Genomic DNA, 15609 nt, shown 5'->3' on the forward strand with positions numbered 1-15609 from the left:
TAAACATTATAACATATTTATATTCTAATAATCAAAAGAGTTTTTGATTACTGAGATCAAACTTTGTCCATACACATGAAATATCACTAGAAATAGTATAAGTATTCATGTCCAATTACTCAGATCTATGCTCAAAGACAATCTAGTTTGCAAAATTATGAGCATAAAACATTACATCATATCCAAAAGATTATAATTTGTACACAACTGAATGTCAAAGGCAATATAAATTGTCCTGCAAATTGTAGTAGAGAAAAGTGGACTAAACATGATCTTAGAGAGAGCCATCAAGAAGAAGTGTCACCCATTCATCCTTCTCATTATCTGGGACACTGAAAAAGTAAGAAACCAGGGCATTATCTTGCATAATCATGCGAGCTACCTTATGACGTTGAGTTGTGGTAAGTGTAGTGGTCGTTTCTAACTCTTTCCCAAGTTGCATATGCTTTTCATTCATGGCTTCACCAATAGCTTTACTCAAACGAATAGAAGCTTTTTCAATTTCTCTTGCAATAATACAAGCTGATTGTGTGAATGCATCTGAAAGTTCTTCATGATTTACAGCTTTCCTTTTCTTCTTTGAAGACCCATCTGATTGAGTGTGAGATTGAGCACCTCTTGTTGCATTTGAAACAGACATAGATGGCACTTCATCCACATTGTTAGCATAGTTGAAATCATCTTCTCCAAGAGTAGTGTTTTCTTCTTCAGTTTGAAGTTCTTCAACAACATTTGCTGCAGTCTCCACATTTTTTCCAGTTGCACGATCCTTGCCAAAAACCATACATAAGTCATCATACCAAGGGAATGACTTAATCTTGAAGGGGGCTGCTTCTTTGTGACTCTGCATTTATACAAAATAAAAAAATCAGATACAAATAAATAAGCAAACCATCCTTGTTATGGATTCATCAACATCATAAGCAAACAATCCTTCTTATGGATCCATTAACATCATAAGAAAAATGGCAGACCAAATACTATTATTTGAGTACTTGCAAATATGCTTCCCACACTGACTTTTCTGCAGTAACAGTTTTTCTGTCATTATCCCACCCAAATCCGCTACAAAATGGTCCAATCAACATTTCATGAACCACTTGAAAATGAGTCTTCAAAGTCTTCATTCTAGACTCAATGTGTGGCTTAGCTTGTATATCACATGCAGGCATCCGCTCCTTTAATTTCATCTCAAGAGCTCTAAGATGACCTGGCCTGAAATTTCCTTCAGCTTTAAACTTCCCTTCATTATTCAGTTCCATAAGTGCTTCAATCAAGTGTTTGTCTTCATCTTCGCTCCAAAATCTTTTATTTTGTCCTGGACCTCTTCCTTTTGAAGTCTCCATGCTGAAATAAGGTATCAAAATACTGTAAAATTAAAAACTAAAGCTGAAATATTGTAGTTGAATGAAAAAGAAACAAACAGCCAGCAATAAAGAAATAAAAGTGAATGGATATACACACCAATAACAAAACATAAATTTAAAGATAAATTTTCCATTTCAAAGCCAGTGATATAAGTTTTTCGGGTGGTCAATTACACAAACAGTCAAATGAATTGGCATTGCCAAGTGAAACCAAATTTAGAAACCTAGACAATCATTGTGCATTTAATCTAAGAAATAAAAAAAAACTAGCTTGCTCTCCTATGTTCTCTCCATTCGTTATACATCTCAAGTGCTAAATGATTTCTAAATGTTGTCCACCCTTCAGAAGCTTCAATACTTCTTATGGATTCATCAGCCTCCATGCTATCTTCTTCGTCTCCACTATCACTCTCATTCTCTAGATGCATATCAGTATTATCAGTAGGCATTTCTCTCCTAATAAAATTGTGAAGCAAACAACATGCTAAAATGATTCGGTTTTGAGTCTTTATTGGATAGAATGATGGACTCCTAAGAATTTCCCATTGATTCTTAATTGCACCAAAACATCTCTCAATGACATTCCTAGCAGATGAGTGCTTCATATTAAAAAACTCTTGTCGATTTCTGAGAGGATTCCCATCTTCCCATTGGTTAAGGTGATAGCGTTGGCCTCGATATGGAGCAAGAAATCCCTTACAATTAGTATATCCACCATCTACAAGGTAATAATAACCTAAAATAAAATAAAGATAAGGATTAAGTTGTCTCCTAAATGACTTACTTATCCAAAAAAAATGTATAATCTAAAACACAAAGCATACCATTTGGAACACACAAACCATTTGTTCTACGTATGGCATCACGTAAAACTCTACCATCTACTGCAGAGCCTTCCCATCCAGGTAACACATATATGAATTGCATGTCTTGGGAGCATACACCTAAGACATTTGTAGCTATTTCACCTTTTCGAGTACGATATTTTGGTTTATCATCCATAGGTACTCTCACTCTAATATGAGTTCCATCTAGTGCCCCTAAGCAATTCTACCACATAATAAACAAACTTTTTTTATTAGTATTTCAAACAAATAAAAATTTGTAGTGATTTTTAATTCAAGTAATATATAATATACCTTGAACCATTTCCACCTTTCATCTGTTGATTTTCAACAACCGGTTCAGGTCTTTTCAATAACGCTCCATGTAGTCGAATGATTGAATGTAACACGTAAAAAAACTTGCTAATAGTCTCACCAGATCTCATAAATCGAAATCTAATGACTCTATTTTTCACATGATGAGCAATTACATGTAAAAACATGGCCACTTGCTCATCTACTTGCAAGTATTTAGATGCTTTTAACCCACCCATAGTTTCAAGCATTATGCATAAATTGCTAAATGCTTTCCTATTCATCCTAAGTTGATCAAAACAAATGACATCACTCTCATAAGCTATTTGATGCACAATTTTCCTATTGACAAAAACATCAAGTATGTATAATTGTCTTCCCAAAGAGCTTGATTCAATACCATGTACACTAATTTTTTCCCATAATTTGAAAAACCACTGCACTACATACAACACATTCATCCAATGCAAATAAAGAGCCATGATCTTCTTCTTTCTCAAAATTTGTCTCTCACTGACAGTTAAACGAACCATTATCCTACAATAAATATAATCAAGCAAATAAAATTTTTAATCCAACAATCAGTTATTCTAGCAACATAAATACTTAAGCTTAACCTAAGAAAATATCCCATAAGAAAATCTTCACATGGATTAAAAATTTCCAAATATGGGACTTAGCCATATTGTTACAAAAGCCCAAGAAATTGTGATGATATTGCTAAGTCCCATGTGAAATTTCTGAAGCTGCTTTTGTTTTTTTTTCTATACACAGGTCAAATTATAGCAGCTGATGCCAAAAAAAAACTAATCTCATTATGTATGTAAAACTCATCTCCTCAAAGCTATATCATTATCATTTTTTTAGTAAACAAAACTTCTCTTTGTTAATCATAATAATCATTTACAAAAAACATCAACACTTTTTGAGAACACAATATGATTGGAAACATGAGGCTCTTGGGAAATGGTGAGCCAACTTATATGGAGACCATTTAATAAAAATAATAGAGCCAAATAATATAGTAGCCATTTATGGCTGTGAAAATTTGTATTTAATCATAATCATAAGATAAATAATCAGAATACAAGAAAATCATGTGAAACAACAGATTTGATACAGATTTGAGAATTTATTTTGAAACAATGTTACTTGCTACTATTAAACTTCATAACTAAGTTCACATTTTCAAGAATATATTTTCTTTGTTTTTGACTCTCTTGGCTGCTGATACCTTATTTTTCAAGGAAAAAATGGTTTAAAAGGGGGCACAAGGAAATATATTAAAACAACCAAAAGGGGTCATTTCTTAGATCTCTCTAATTTCACAAAACTCTAATCTGTTCTGTTGAACCAAAAACCGTATTCACAAGAAATGAAATAAAGAGACACAGCTGCAAATCAAGTAGGACCCTTAATAATCATATATAGAAATGAGGGCAAGCAGGCAATATCATGTCCCATATGATGATATATAATAATAATAAAAAATGTAAAAAAAAATCTAAGAAACAACCATGTCTTTTCAAGCCCCACCAACTTATACAGGGCCATTTCCAATGTCAACTATAATTGATGCTTTACATGACCAAATATTTTAAGTCCTCAAACCTTATTCTGTTTATTCATCATGCAGAATACAAGAAAATCATGTGAAACAACAGGTCAAGAGTCAAGACTTTCTACAATAAAGAATTACCTTTCTTATGAGGATGATCTTCTGTGAGTTTTTTTCAACAGCAATTTCCACTTGTATAAAATCTTTTGCAGTTGACCTAGAAGAGTTTTGCCGCTCACAAAATTCACCTAGAAGATTATAAATAAAAGGCACAACTTAGACAAAGAAAAAATAATAGATTACTATATATATATTATTAGTCTAGGGGACCCATAGAGCAGTTAATCTTTTTTTTTTTGGACGGATCCATCCAACATTTGTTTAGGGAAATTGTATGCATTGTTACAGAATATGATGGTAGAATCCTCTGCTGTTTGTGGTATTTATTTTGTTAGTTGGGCAGAGTGGAACAATGAGAGTTTAATAGGGGCATTCCAGGGAAACTGTTATGTTTGATTTTGAAGTGGAAATTTTGTGGAACTTGGGCAATTATTAGTGTAGAGACATAACCTGCTGTGACATGAGACTGCTTTCTTTAGTTAACTAAAAACCATATTCCATCATATGAAACAAATTACTGCAAGATTCTCTCTAAATGGGAAAATTATTTAGACAGTTTATGTATTTTGTCATTATTTGCTTAATGTTGAGAAAATGCCTTAATTCTTTGTGTTTCTTAAGACTTTATGCATGTTGAAATTGGAAAATATATCATAGCATTTTCTACTCTTGAACAATGATAATAATATTCTAGCCAACATTCGATTAGGCAGAAAATCTCTCAAGAATGTGGTGGAGAGGGATAGGAAGAGACAGTGGGAAAGATGCAGTGAAGAGTCTAATTGAGGCATTCCAGAGAAACTCTAAGTTTGGATTTTAAAGTGGGTAAAATGGAACCAGGATGTTGCAATTAGTGTCAGAGACAGAGACATAACCTGTTGTTAAGTCATAGTGGTTTCTTTAGTTAAACCCTATTCCATTTAGAAATAGATAGGAAGTTTCTCTCTGAATGGGAGTAATTAGTTTGTCATTACTTTGCTTATTGTTGGGGTAATACCTTAACTCTTTCGGTTAGAATTTCTTAAAGACTTTAAGCATGTGGAAATTGTCAAATACTTCATAATAAATTCCACTCTGAAGAAATGATAGTAATGGTCTTAGCCACATTTGCGTAGTAAAAAATTTCTCGAGTATATGGCAGAGAGCAATAGGGAGAGACAGCAGAAAAGATGTAGTGAAGAGAGTAAGAGTGCAAGGGTAAAGGGGGAGATCTAGAGAAGTAAAAAAGCAATATGCTTGCTACCTTTTCAAGTATGTTTATTGGTCTGGTTGAGTACCATATTTCCTTTTTGCATATGCACAAGTATGTTTCAAATGTATTTCCGACTTTCTTTAGAGAGTTTTTTTTTTTACATAAACCTAACGGTAGATGAATCAAGAAAATTAGGAAATGTTAATCATAGAATTAGCTTATTAAAAATAAAATGTTTGATCTGGTGGATACTTTGAGACATTCTGTTTGGTTTCTTTGATTCTTGACAAACATCAACCCAAAAAATCTCATAAAAATACCAGGAATCTCAAAAAATTCCATGTTCTTAATAGTATGGATGCTTCTTTATATATATATAGTAATCATACATTTCTTTTTATGTATCGAATAGACACAATGTTATTACACCTTCAACAATGTTCATCAAATATTAGCTTTGCACAGGAAAAAGAAGCTAATTACTTACCGGTCCAGCGAGAGTAGAGTGGCCCAAGCTACATACCCAGATCCAATATCTCTACCAGGTGAACAAGTCGCTACATATAACTGAAAATTGAAATGGAGATGAAAATGATGAGGTGCTCGACCTTCGCGATGGAAATGAGGATGTCAAAGATCCAACCTCAGAGACCTAATCTCAAAAATGAGTGAGGAAGATCTCCATGGCTAGAGTGGAAGAGAGAACAAATTTTGTCGATTTGTGAATAATGAAAAAGAAGGGTAATTATGGTAAGGAAAGGTAAGCAGTGGAATGGAATTATAATTCCACTTACTCAAAATTGGAAAAGTTGTTCCGTTAGTTTGGGGGAATAAGCATTACAATGGAATTATTTTCCAAACTTGTTATTTCCAACCAAACAAAAGAATCCGACCCATTAACATTCCATTCCTTTCCTTTCTGGCCCATTTCCATCAACCAAACGGGCCCTTAGTGAATGAATTCTCGCCTTTAAGCTCGCCTTGTGAATTTCAGTTTGCATTTTTACTCATCCCTTTAGACATTTATATAGTAGCCCATTTGGTTCCTGTAGAGTCCAAGAACTTTACTTAGCTAGTTAGATAGTAGTATTATAGTATTATCTTTATGACTGTGGATTTTTGGTTTAGACCGGGATTTATTTGGACACTCATAGTAGTACTTGTAGATTTTCTAAGTTTAATCTATAGTTTAAGAATATTAATTTTAACCTAAGGTTTGATTAATATGACTGATATTGAGGATAATATTTATTGTACTATAAGGTTTAGATAAGAACCAATAGGATTTTAAGCACATGTTATGTATGGGTGATTAAGGATTAAGTATTTAGAGGATTAAATTTAATAAGGGTAAAATTTGAATGCTCTAAGGTCAGTCAGCAGCTTTGAAAATGTTTGAGGGCTTAGTCAAGGCTGTTCACTCAATTTGAATTAAGCTAAAAATGTGTAATTTCGTGTTTAAATAATCAGCGTATGCCGATATATCGCAGCTATAGGGGGCGATATATCGCAACACGTAGATACAGAAAACACGAAACGATGCACGTTTGCCTCGGGCATAATGGTCCAGGCGATATATCACCTATAGGGGGCGATATATCGCCTCCTTCAGCATATTTTGAATGTTTTTGAAATCATTTTCCATTCAACCTTTCAACCTCTTGATACGTCTAGCATCTTTTTGAACGAGTCTTCAGCCTCTGCTGAACGATAATTCAAATTATTTTCACTTAAAAAGCCATTATTTTTATTCAAGTTAAATTAAGATCCTTTCATTCCTAAACTCTATAAATAGGACCTAGTACCCAACCATTATTCATCTTTTGCTCTAAGTTCAGAGGCTGCAAGTTGCTAGGTGAGTGTGAGAGTGTAAACACTTGGGTTGGGAATCATAAGCTTGATCATCATAAGCTTATCAAACACTTGGGGAAGTAAGGTTTATAGTATTTCTAAAAGGTTTAAATCGGTCTTATAAGTCTTCAAGGTAACCCAAACTCTAGCTCGTTTCTGTACTTTTTCTTTAAAAGTTATCATAGTCTTCTACTCAGCCTTCTAACCTTAATCTTTATTTTGGTTAGGAAATCTAAGAACTTGCACATAAGTTTTTGGTAAGTACTTTCTCAATGGTTTAGTCCTTCCATTCCTTTCATTTCTCTTCTTCACTATACTCACTCTTTTTCAAATGGTTCTTAGGAGTGTTCCAAAGTCCCAACTCTGTCCTCTTATCCCGCTAATTTTGGTAAGGAAAATAGGATAGAATTCATATGTTATATGTTTTATATGTTTTTATGTTATGAAATGTGTTATGTTATGTATGTATGTAGGCTTGGGCATATGACCCATATGACTAACAAGCCCCAAATAGATTATGGGCATATGACCTCCTTAGCTAGTAGGACCCCACTAATCTAATGGGCATATGACTTGTTTAGTCTATGGGACCCCAAGTAATAATGGCCATTATAGTATGTGTATGATATAAGTGTTATGTTATGTTTTTATGTTTCTTATGAAATTTATGTATATGAACTATGTGTTAGATTTTCCTTGCTGGGCATTAGGCTCATTCCTTTTTGTTTATATGTGCAGGAAAATAGTTTTAGTGGCGGGAAAGGTTCTTGGAAGCTTGGAGAATGTGTATTGAGGTTGAATGGATTCAAGAGCCGAGCGTTACGATTCGAGGATGTAGTTTTGTTTTTTATGGTTTTTACATGTATTTTTCCGCACTTGTTATGTAATCCCTTTTTATTTTAAATTATGATATGTTTTGTTTTTAAAACAATGGGATCCCATATCCTAACCAAAATTTTATGTAAGCTTAGCTCTTATTTTTACAAGCTTCTTAATAAAGTTATGGTATTTTCACTTGTAAGTTTTATTAAGGATTAGTATGTATAGTTTTCGTTAATGGTCCAAAAGTCTAGAGTAGTTGGGTCATTACAATTCCTCATCAAATATTGGGCAGAACAACAATGCCGATAACAAACCCTTTTGGTTCCCAAATAAGGAGTTTATTTATTTTTTGGGTATGTTAATTGTTATTTTTAGTGCTACTAAATCTTCAACATTTTCATCCATCACAACTTTTTTCTTTTGACGCTTAATATTTATACCTTCTTTAATGCACGATCTAAATATAATGTCAAATTTAGCACAAAAAATGAATAAACGTTATACTTGGCTCGACAATTATAATTGTGTTTCAATGCATAATTATATTTGAACATGCAAATTGATAAAAACAAGTGAATATTATTAATGATTGTTTAATTAAATAAATTAAAAATAAGTCTCTCTTTAATGACAATTATAAATAATTCTTTAATTAAATAATTATTATTTATTATAATGTCAAATGTGACAATGATTTTATTACACTAATACTATAATAATACCTTATATTCATATTATAACATAAATACAAAAGATACCACAATTTCAAATATATATTTAATTAATTACCTAAGTTCCAAAACTTTCCTTTTATTATTTTGTGGAATATGTAATAACTTTCATTTTATTGCTTGATATTATATGTGTTTACCGAGATTTTCGGAAACTATACTAAGGAATATTAGCTAAGACTAATGATATGAAATTTAGAGGATTAACACAGGATTTTTATGTGGTTGGGGCGTTAATTAGCCTTTGTCCACAAGTCAATTGTATTAGAGCTTGGAAAGTCTTTTACAATGGAGTTTCTCTCTATGTTTTGACAGAATAACTTTATATGAGTCCCAGAGCCCTTTTCCAGTGTTCTATTGCCCATATTTATAGGCTCATGGGAACACTGGGTCTAGGCCGGGTATGGCCCGGGCCCATCAGAGATATAGATATTCTTGGCCTCTCTGGTGGAAGCCCAATATAAAAGATAAAACATACATAAAATCCAGACCAATTAAGGCCTACTAAGGTGGCCCAAGAACTATATTTCGCCCGACAAAACGGTGCTTTTGGTCTGAACACTTCGAGTTATGAGGCAGATTCAGGGGACAAGACCAGTCAGAGTACTTGGCAGTGCAGATCTGAAACAATGGCATGCAATCCCGAGGTGGCCTTTTCCGCAGGTGAAAAGTAGGGACAACATCCATGCGGAGTGGGGCGGCTTCAGGGTCCTGGACGCTTTTCCCACCAACCGGGGACGATGTGATCTGGGTTCGTTTACCTTTGTCCTTCTTCATTTACCACAGGCCCGGACCGTTACCAGGCTCCAAGACCAGGCACGTATACCGCCGGGGGGGGGGGGGGGGTCCGAGCTGTCTGCATGTCTCCCGGATGACTGTCCCGGATAACCATACCGGACCCCCGTCTGGCCCAGAATTGCACTAGGCCAGTGCCCCCTTGGATATTCCCGTACCAAGAGGCCTTGGGCCGGGCCCACATTTTGAATGCCCTGACCATGGGCGTGGACGGTCGTTCCGGGGCCACGCAGGAAATGGGGATAACATTTACCCCCCAAGCCTTCGCCTAAGCCCGCCAGGAGGAGGTTTGCGTTGCCCCCGGACGCTCGCACGGTTGCCTTCCCAGTTCCTGCTTAGGATCGTGGGTCCGTGACAGAGGGCAGTGATGCTGGCCGTATGCTGGGCCCGGACCGTTTACCAGTGTCCGGGTACGTTTACCTTAGCCCCGCTTCGTGGCAGGGGTACACGTGTCACCAGGCGATTGCTGCACGGATCTTGAAAGGTTGCCTAGCCATCTCAAGGGTCGCTAGGCCTGGGCTAGCGTGTCAGCACAGATCACAAAGCGTCCCATGCACACGGGGGTCCATCATTAATACTCTTGGGTCGAGGTGGATCGTAGGATGGGGCGACCTTTGGCGTCCGCCCCTCCTAGGCCGTTAGATCTGAGATGGCGAGGATCCAACCTGAGAGGGCTCATAAATATCCCTGCACGATTCTGGACCGTCCGATGGGGAGACACCTGTCCGTTGGATCGGAGGCCAGGATTCGGGGCCTTTATAAATACTCCGCAAATGCTCATTTGACGTTTTTACGCTCTCGAGCCATCTTAAGCATTGATCAGCTTTGCATGTCCGACATCGCCGGTGACATCCACCATCGTCTGCTAACTCTACGCCATCGCCTGTTCCCTACGACTCCAGCGTCTGCTCGTTTGCCTGAGAGCTCGCCTGGTGTCTATCCTATCGACGGGCTGCTGAACTGGCTGCACCACTTCAAGAACGAAGTTCTGTTGTTCTTGTCGTCGGACAACCACCATCTTCTACGGCCAACAACTCACAGTAAGTCCTTCTGACCTCCTTGATGAATATGTGAACTTAGGTTGCTCTTTTAATTCGCATGTTTAGGCTGCTAGAATTTGATTTCATTTAAGAGTTGTTAGGAAGGCCGCCTGGTTCGGGTTGCTCCATATCCGGATGCTTCTCGGACAGAGGGCGGGGCCTTAGTAGCTCTTTTTCCTTTCCCGATCAGGGTCTCGAGGCTCTTCGGTGATCTCGGACCCGATCCGAAGGGGCTCCAAGTAGTCCTTAGGAGAACCCCCGTACCTTAACCAACTTTCTTGGGTTTAGGTACTGACTGCTTGGCTTTCTTTCTTTGTTCCCAGATCGTCCACTATGGCCACGGGCGTCACACTCCATTCCGAGGAAGAGGTCAATAGGGCCCCTGCCGTCATTCCTGGGTCCCAGACACCTAAGGGCAATAGGTGGGAAATGGACGTAGTGCCCAACTTGTTCCGGAATTACCGGATGATGTTGCTCCTGGAGCAGCGTCTGGGCATCGAATCAACTCCCGGACTCTTTGACAACCGCATGGCCAGGATTGAAGAGCGGGCGCACACGTCCGTGGAGGGATTCAGGGCCTGGAGCGCCGGCCACATCAGCGCGAAAGCCACGCTTCCGGTTCACGACTATTTCGTGCGGTTCTTGACGTACGTGGGAATCACGTCGTTTCAGCTCCTACCGCAAGCGTACCGGCTGCTCGCGGGATGGCGAGTGTTCTGCATCGCGCATGAGATCGCGGAGCTGACTCCTGCGGAAATCTTGTACTTCTACAAAATAGAGTCGCAGGTCAACGTCAAGGATAAGACCTTGGACGACTTCTACAGACTGAAGCCGCGAGGTAGCTACCCTGCTCCCACCAGCTCCTGGAAGCATCCCCCGGACGTCTGTCACTATTGGTTTATGACGTCCGAGTTCCTCGTGGAGAAGAACCCTGCACTGCTGCTCGACTTCCAGCAAGTGGGTAAGTGCTTCCCCGATCCATTTTCTCTATGTTTTCATTCTCTTTTTCTCCGCTTCTTATCATGCTCTTCCGGGTGGCAGGACCTTTCGCTCAAACTCCCCTCACCCAGTTCATCATGGAAAGGAGGAGGTTTTACTCCGGGCTGAGCGCGGAGGATCTGGACGTAGGTGGCTACATTACGGATGACAATCTTCGACTGGTCGGGATGCTCGCGGCCACCCAAACCATCCTCATCCCGAACCTCCAGGGCATCGCCTGCGAAAAGAACGTTGTCGTCTGGGAACAAATGGCCTTGGACCACATCGTGGAAGTGGAGAGGGCGGCGCGAGCCGACGCGGCACAGCGGAAGAAAGACCAAGCCCAGATGGAGGCGGCCTCTTTGGAAGAGCTGGAGGAGCTCTTTGAGGACACCCTACCGAACACGGGGACTCCCGGGGCTAGCATATCGGGGCGAGGTAACTCCGCTTTAATCTTGACTTATGCTCCCCAAGTTGGGGACTTAGCTAGGGATAGGGTAGTACTCCGAGGACCCGCGTTCAGGGCTGACGGGGAGGCGAGACCTTCGACTCCCGTCCCCGTAGGCTCGAAGGTTCTTATGTTTTTATCTGGGTTCCTTCAGTACGGGAACTTCCTGAACCCGGACGACATGGGGGACCTAGTCCATTCCTTTGCTTTAGAGGAGTTGAGTCGTGCCCCGGACTTGGATACTGGCGCCGAAGAGGGCAACATCGGGAAGAGGCCCCGGACGAGGTGGGCTGGCTCGGCTGACGAGTCACACGGTGAGATTCGGCTCGCCGCGAAGGAGGTCCCTGCCTTGCCCGTTCTCCCCATACGTCCGACTCTTCTCGAGAAGGGGGAGTCCGCTTTGCGGGATGAGCAGTCCCGGCTGATCAACCGGACCTGGGAAAACGATCGAGGCTAGAGGGACGAAACGTACAGGGCCCTGACGGTCCGCCGTCAGGTAGAATTTGCGGAATGCCTGGCCGCGTTCAGCGCCCCTCAGCCGATTGTGGATCGGCCAGCCGCCAAAACGAGCTTCCGCCCTAAACTCGGACAGGACACGGCCCCCCTGGCGGCTGACCTGCTAGACCAGGTGGGGAACACCATGTCCAACCTCCAGCTCAAGAGGTATGCCACGATAGCCAACCCATACGTGCTATTCATCTCCCAAGCGCTCTGCCACCAGGCCACTACGGTAATTTTTACTTTTCTCTTATTTTCCCCTTCTTGTTGATGAGGATTTTTCCTAACTTTTCTTTGCTTCAGGTTGATCTGTTGTCCCATCGGAGTGCCGATCTGGTGGCCAAGCTGGCCATGAAGATGGAGACGGCCAAGCTGGAGTTGGAGGCGGCCGTGAATCAGAGGGAGGCTGCCAAGGAGGCCCTTGGCCGGGAAATGGCCCGCGCCCAGACGGAGCGCGAGGAGTTCGACCACGCCAAGGCCGGACTAGAAGAGGCTTTGTCTCGTAAATCAAAGGAGGCCGATGAGCGGGCAACACTTTTGGAGGCGGCCACGGCTCAGTCCGTCCTGGATAAGGAGGAGATCCAGACCTTGAAGGTCCGGGTCTGCGAACTGGGTGACTCCCTCCTTGAGGAGAAGGCGGCGCGCGAAATATCCCGCCGCGAAAAGGAGGAGGCCGAGGGCATGCTGGAGGTCACCTTCGATGAGGCCATTTACATGGCCTGGTGCAAGGACAAGAGTATGAACCTCCTTGTCTTCCCTGATCCGGAGTCAAAGCGGGCCGAGTTCGAGGCAAAGGAGAAGGAGGACACAGAGCTCTGGGCGGATGAAGTCTAGGCCCGAATCCCGGCCTTGTCCCCCCTTCTCTTTTTTTTTTTTTTTTTATTTTCTTTGTAATTTTGACTTGTAAATAAGTTCAAAACACTGCTATTTTCTCTGGTTTTTATATAGGTTTCTTTTCGTTATCTCGAGTAGAAATTTCATTTTGTCGCCGCGACTAATTGATTGTGAGGGTTCGGTCCCGATTCCAACGGCCTGGACTAGACCGAACGACTTAATTCGCCGAATTTTTAATCCTGGCTCCAAGGCCAGGGCCATCGGGGCTTAGTTTAACCTGGAACCTTGTTCTCCCTTTATCAGTTATACACCATGGCTTTTCCCTGGGGCATACCGGATGCTCCTTTTTCCCGGTCACCATTCATCCGGAGCGGCATGAGCCTTGGGCTCTGTCCTTTATAATTATATATCCCCGGACACCGGTCGTCCGGGGTGGGACCGGCCTTGGGCCTGGTCCTCATAACTTTGTACCCCTGGACATTGTTTGTCCGGGGTGGGATCAGCCTTGGGCTCGGTCCTCTTTAGTTATTCCCTCGGACATCGTTCGTCCGGGGTGGGACCGGCCTTGGGCCCGGTCCTCTTAATTTTATACCCCCGGACATTGTTCGTTCGGGGTGGGACCGGCCTTAGGCTCGGTCCTCTTAACTTTATACCCCCAAACATTAATCGTCCTGGGTGGGACCGACCTTGGGATCGGTCCTCTTAACTTTATACCCCCGGACATTGGTCGTCCGGGGTGGGATCGGCCTTGGGCCCGGTCCTCTTTCTTTTACACCCCCGGACATTGTTCGTCCGGGATGGGATCGACCTTGGGCTTGGTCATCTTTAGTTATACCCCCGGACATCGTTCGCCCGGGGTGGGACCGGCCTTGGGCCCGGTCCTCTTAATTTTATTCCCCCGGACTTCATTCGTCCTGGGTGGGATCGGCCTCGGGCTCGGTCCTCTTTAGTTATACCCCCGGAAATTGTTCGTCCGGGATGGGACCGGCCTTGGGCTCGGTCCTCTTTAGTTATACCCCCGGACATCGTTCGTCCGGGGTGGGACCGTGGGGTTTGCGTCACCCGGACTTCTTTGGTCCAAGCCGGGACTAGCCTGAGCTTGCGCCCCACCAGGTATTTGTCTATACCCAGGATACCCCCCACAAGTGAGCGGAGACAGGTCTGGGGTCACTTGAGAAAGATTATCATTGTTTTGCAACATTTTTTTATGAAGTTTTGTACACGCCATTTTTATTATTCAAAGGGGGTCGCCCTGAGGCGTACATTGTTTACAATGAAAATACTAAATTGGAACGCGCTCCTCCGACTACTGATAGTATTTACGGAGATGCTCCGCATTCCAGGCTCGCTGGACTTCCAAGCCATCGAGCCGCATTAAGCGGTATGTCCCGGGGCACACCTCGTGTTGGATCTTGTACGGCCCCTCCCAATTTGGGCCCAGAACCCCCAATCCTGGATCTTGAGTAGCAGGGAAGACTCTTCGCAAGACCAAGTCGCCGGTTCCAAACTTTCGGCTTTTGACTTTGGAGTTAAAGTGTCGTGCGATCTTGCCTTGGTACATCTTTAGCTGCACCTGTGATTCGTCCCGAATCTCCTCGATGAGATCTAGCGATTCTTGGAGTAAGGCGTGGTTCTGGGCGGGGTCATACGTGTCTCGTCGGTGGGACGAGATGGTTGTTTCGATCGGGATGATGGCTTCGCATCCATAGACCATGGAGTAGGGGGTGTGGCCGGTTGATGTCCTCTCAGTCGTCTGGTAAGCCCATAGTACGCGGGGCAGTTCCTCGGGCCATTTGCCCTTGCAGGCCTGGAGTTTTTTCTTCAGCGTCCCCTTTAGGATTTTGTTCACGGCTTCTGCCTGCCCGTTCGCCTAGGGCCTGGCGACTGCGGAGAAGCTCTTGACGATACTGTGCCTTTTGCAAAAATCTGTGAAGTGGGCGTTGTCGAACTGCTTCCCGTTGTCGGACACGGTTTTGTAGGGGAGGCCATACCGAAACACGATGTTATTGATGACGAAATCTAAGGCCTTTTTGGAAGTGATTGTGTTCATGGACTCCGCCTCAACCCACTTCGTGTAATAGTCCACGGCCACGATGGCATACTTTACCCCTCCCTTCCCGGTCGGGAGGGATCCGACGAGATCGATCCCCCACACTGCGAAGGGCCAGGGGCTAGTCATCAAGGTTATTTCCGTCGGGGGGGCTCGTGGGACCTCCGCGTACCTCTAGCATTGTTC

The 15609-nt window shown here is 42.1% G+C and overlaps 2 protein-coding genes across 3 annotated transcripts in view; both read right to left on the reverse strand.

The window, feature by feature from the left end:
* LOC133803190 (uncharacterized protein At2g29880-like) overlaps window positions 1–15609 on the reverse strand; it is a 27634-nt gene continuing 12025 nt past the window's right edge. The window contains exons 2-4 of the mRNA XM_062241164.1: window positions 4206–4312; window positions 996–1347; window positions 1–844 (exon numbers count right to left, since the gene is read on the reverse strand). Coding sequence (XP_062097148.1) covers window positions 275–844; window positions 996–1346 — 921 coding nt within the window. The 5' untranslated portion in view covers window position 1347; window positions 4206–4312 and the 3' untranslated portion in view covers window positions 1–274. The remainder of the gene's footprint in view (window positions 845–995; window positions 1348–4205; window positions 4313–15609) is intronic.
* On the reverse strand, window positions 1509–3159 carry LOC133803191 (protein ALP1-like). 2 transcript variants are annotated; one of them, XM_062241165.1, is made up of 3 exons: window positions 2507–3159; window positions 2192–2417; window positions 1509–2103 (listed from the first exon to the last, which is right to left on the reverse strand). In XM_062241165.1, the coding sequence occupies exons 2-3, from the start codon at window positions 2367–2369 to the stop codon at window positions 1634–1636; spliced, it is 648 nt and encodes a 215-aa protein (XP_062097149.1). In that variant the 5' UTR covers window positions 2370–2417; window positions 2507–3159; the 3' UTR covers window positions 1509–1633. The 2 variants fall into 2 exon arrangements, with proteins under 2 accessions (XP_062097149.1, XP_062097150.1); XM_062241166.1 differs by lacking the exon at window positions 2507–3159 and having other exon boundaries at window positions 2192–2500.

Source organism: Humulus lupulus, chromosome X, assembly GCF_963169125.1.
Source record: "Humulus lupulus chromosome X, drHumLupu1.1, whole genome shotgun sequence".
In the NCBI taxonomy this organism is placed as follows: Eukaryota; Viridiplantae; Streptophyta; class Magnoliopsida; order Rosales; family Cannabaceae; genus Humulus; species Humulus lupulus.

Bases quoted from the DNA above. Each gene is read 5' to 3' on its own strand.
- LOC133803191 (XM_062241165.1), bottom strand. From the start codon at position 2,369: ATGGATGATAAACCAAAATATCGTACTCGAAAAGGTGAAATAGCTACA. The intron at 2,104-2,191 runs GTATGCTTTGTG...ATTTTATTTTAG, and splicing joins TGGTTTGTGTGTTCCAAATG to GTTATTATTACCTTGTAGAT.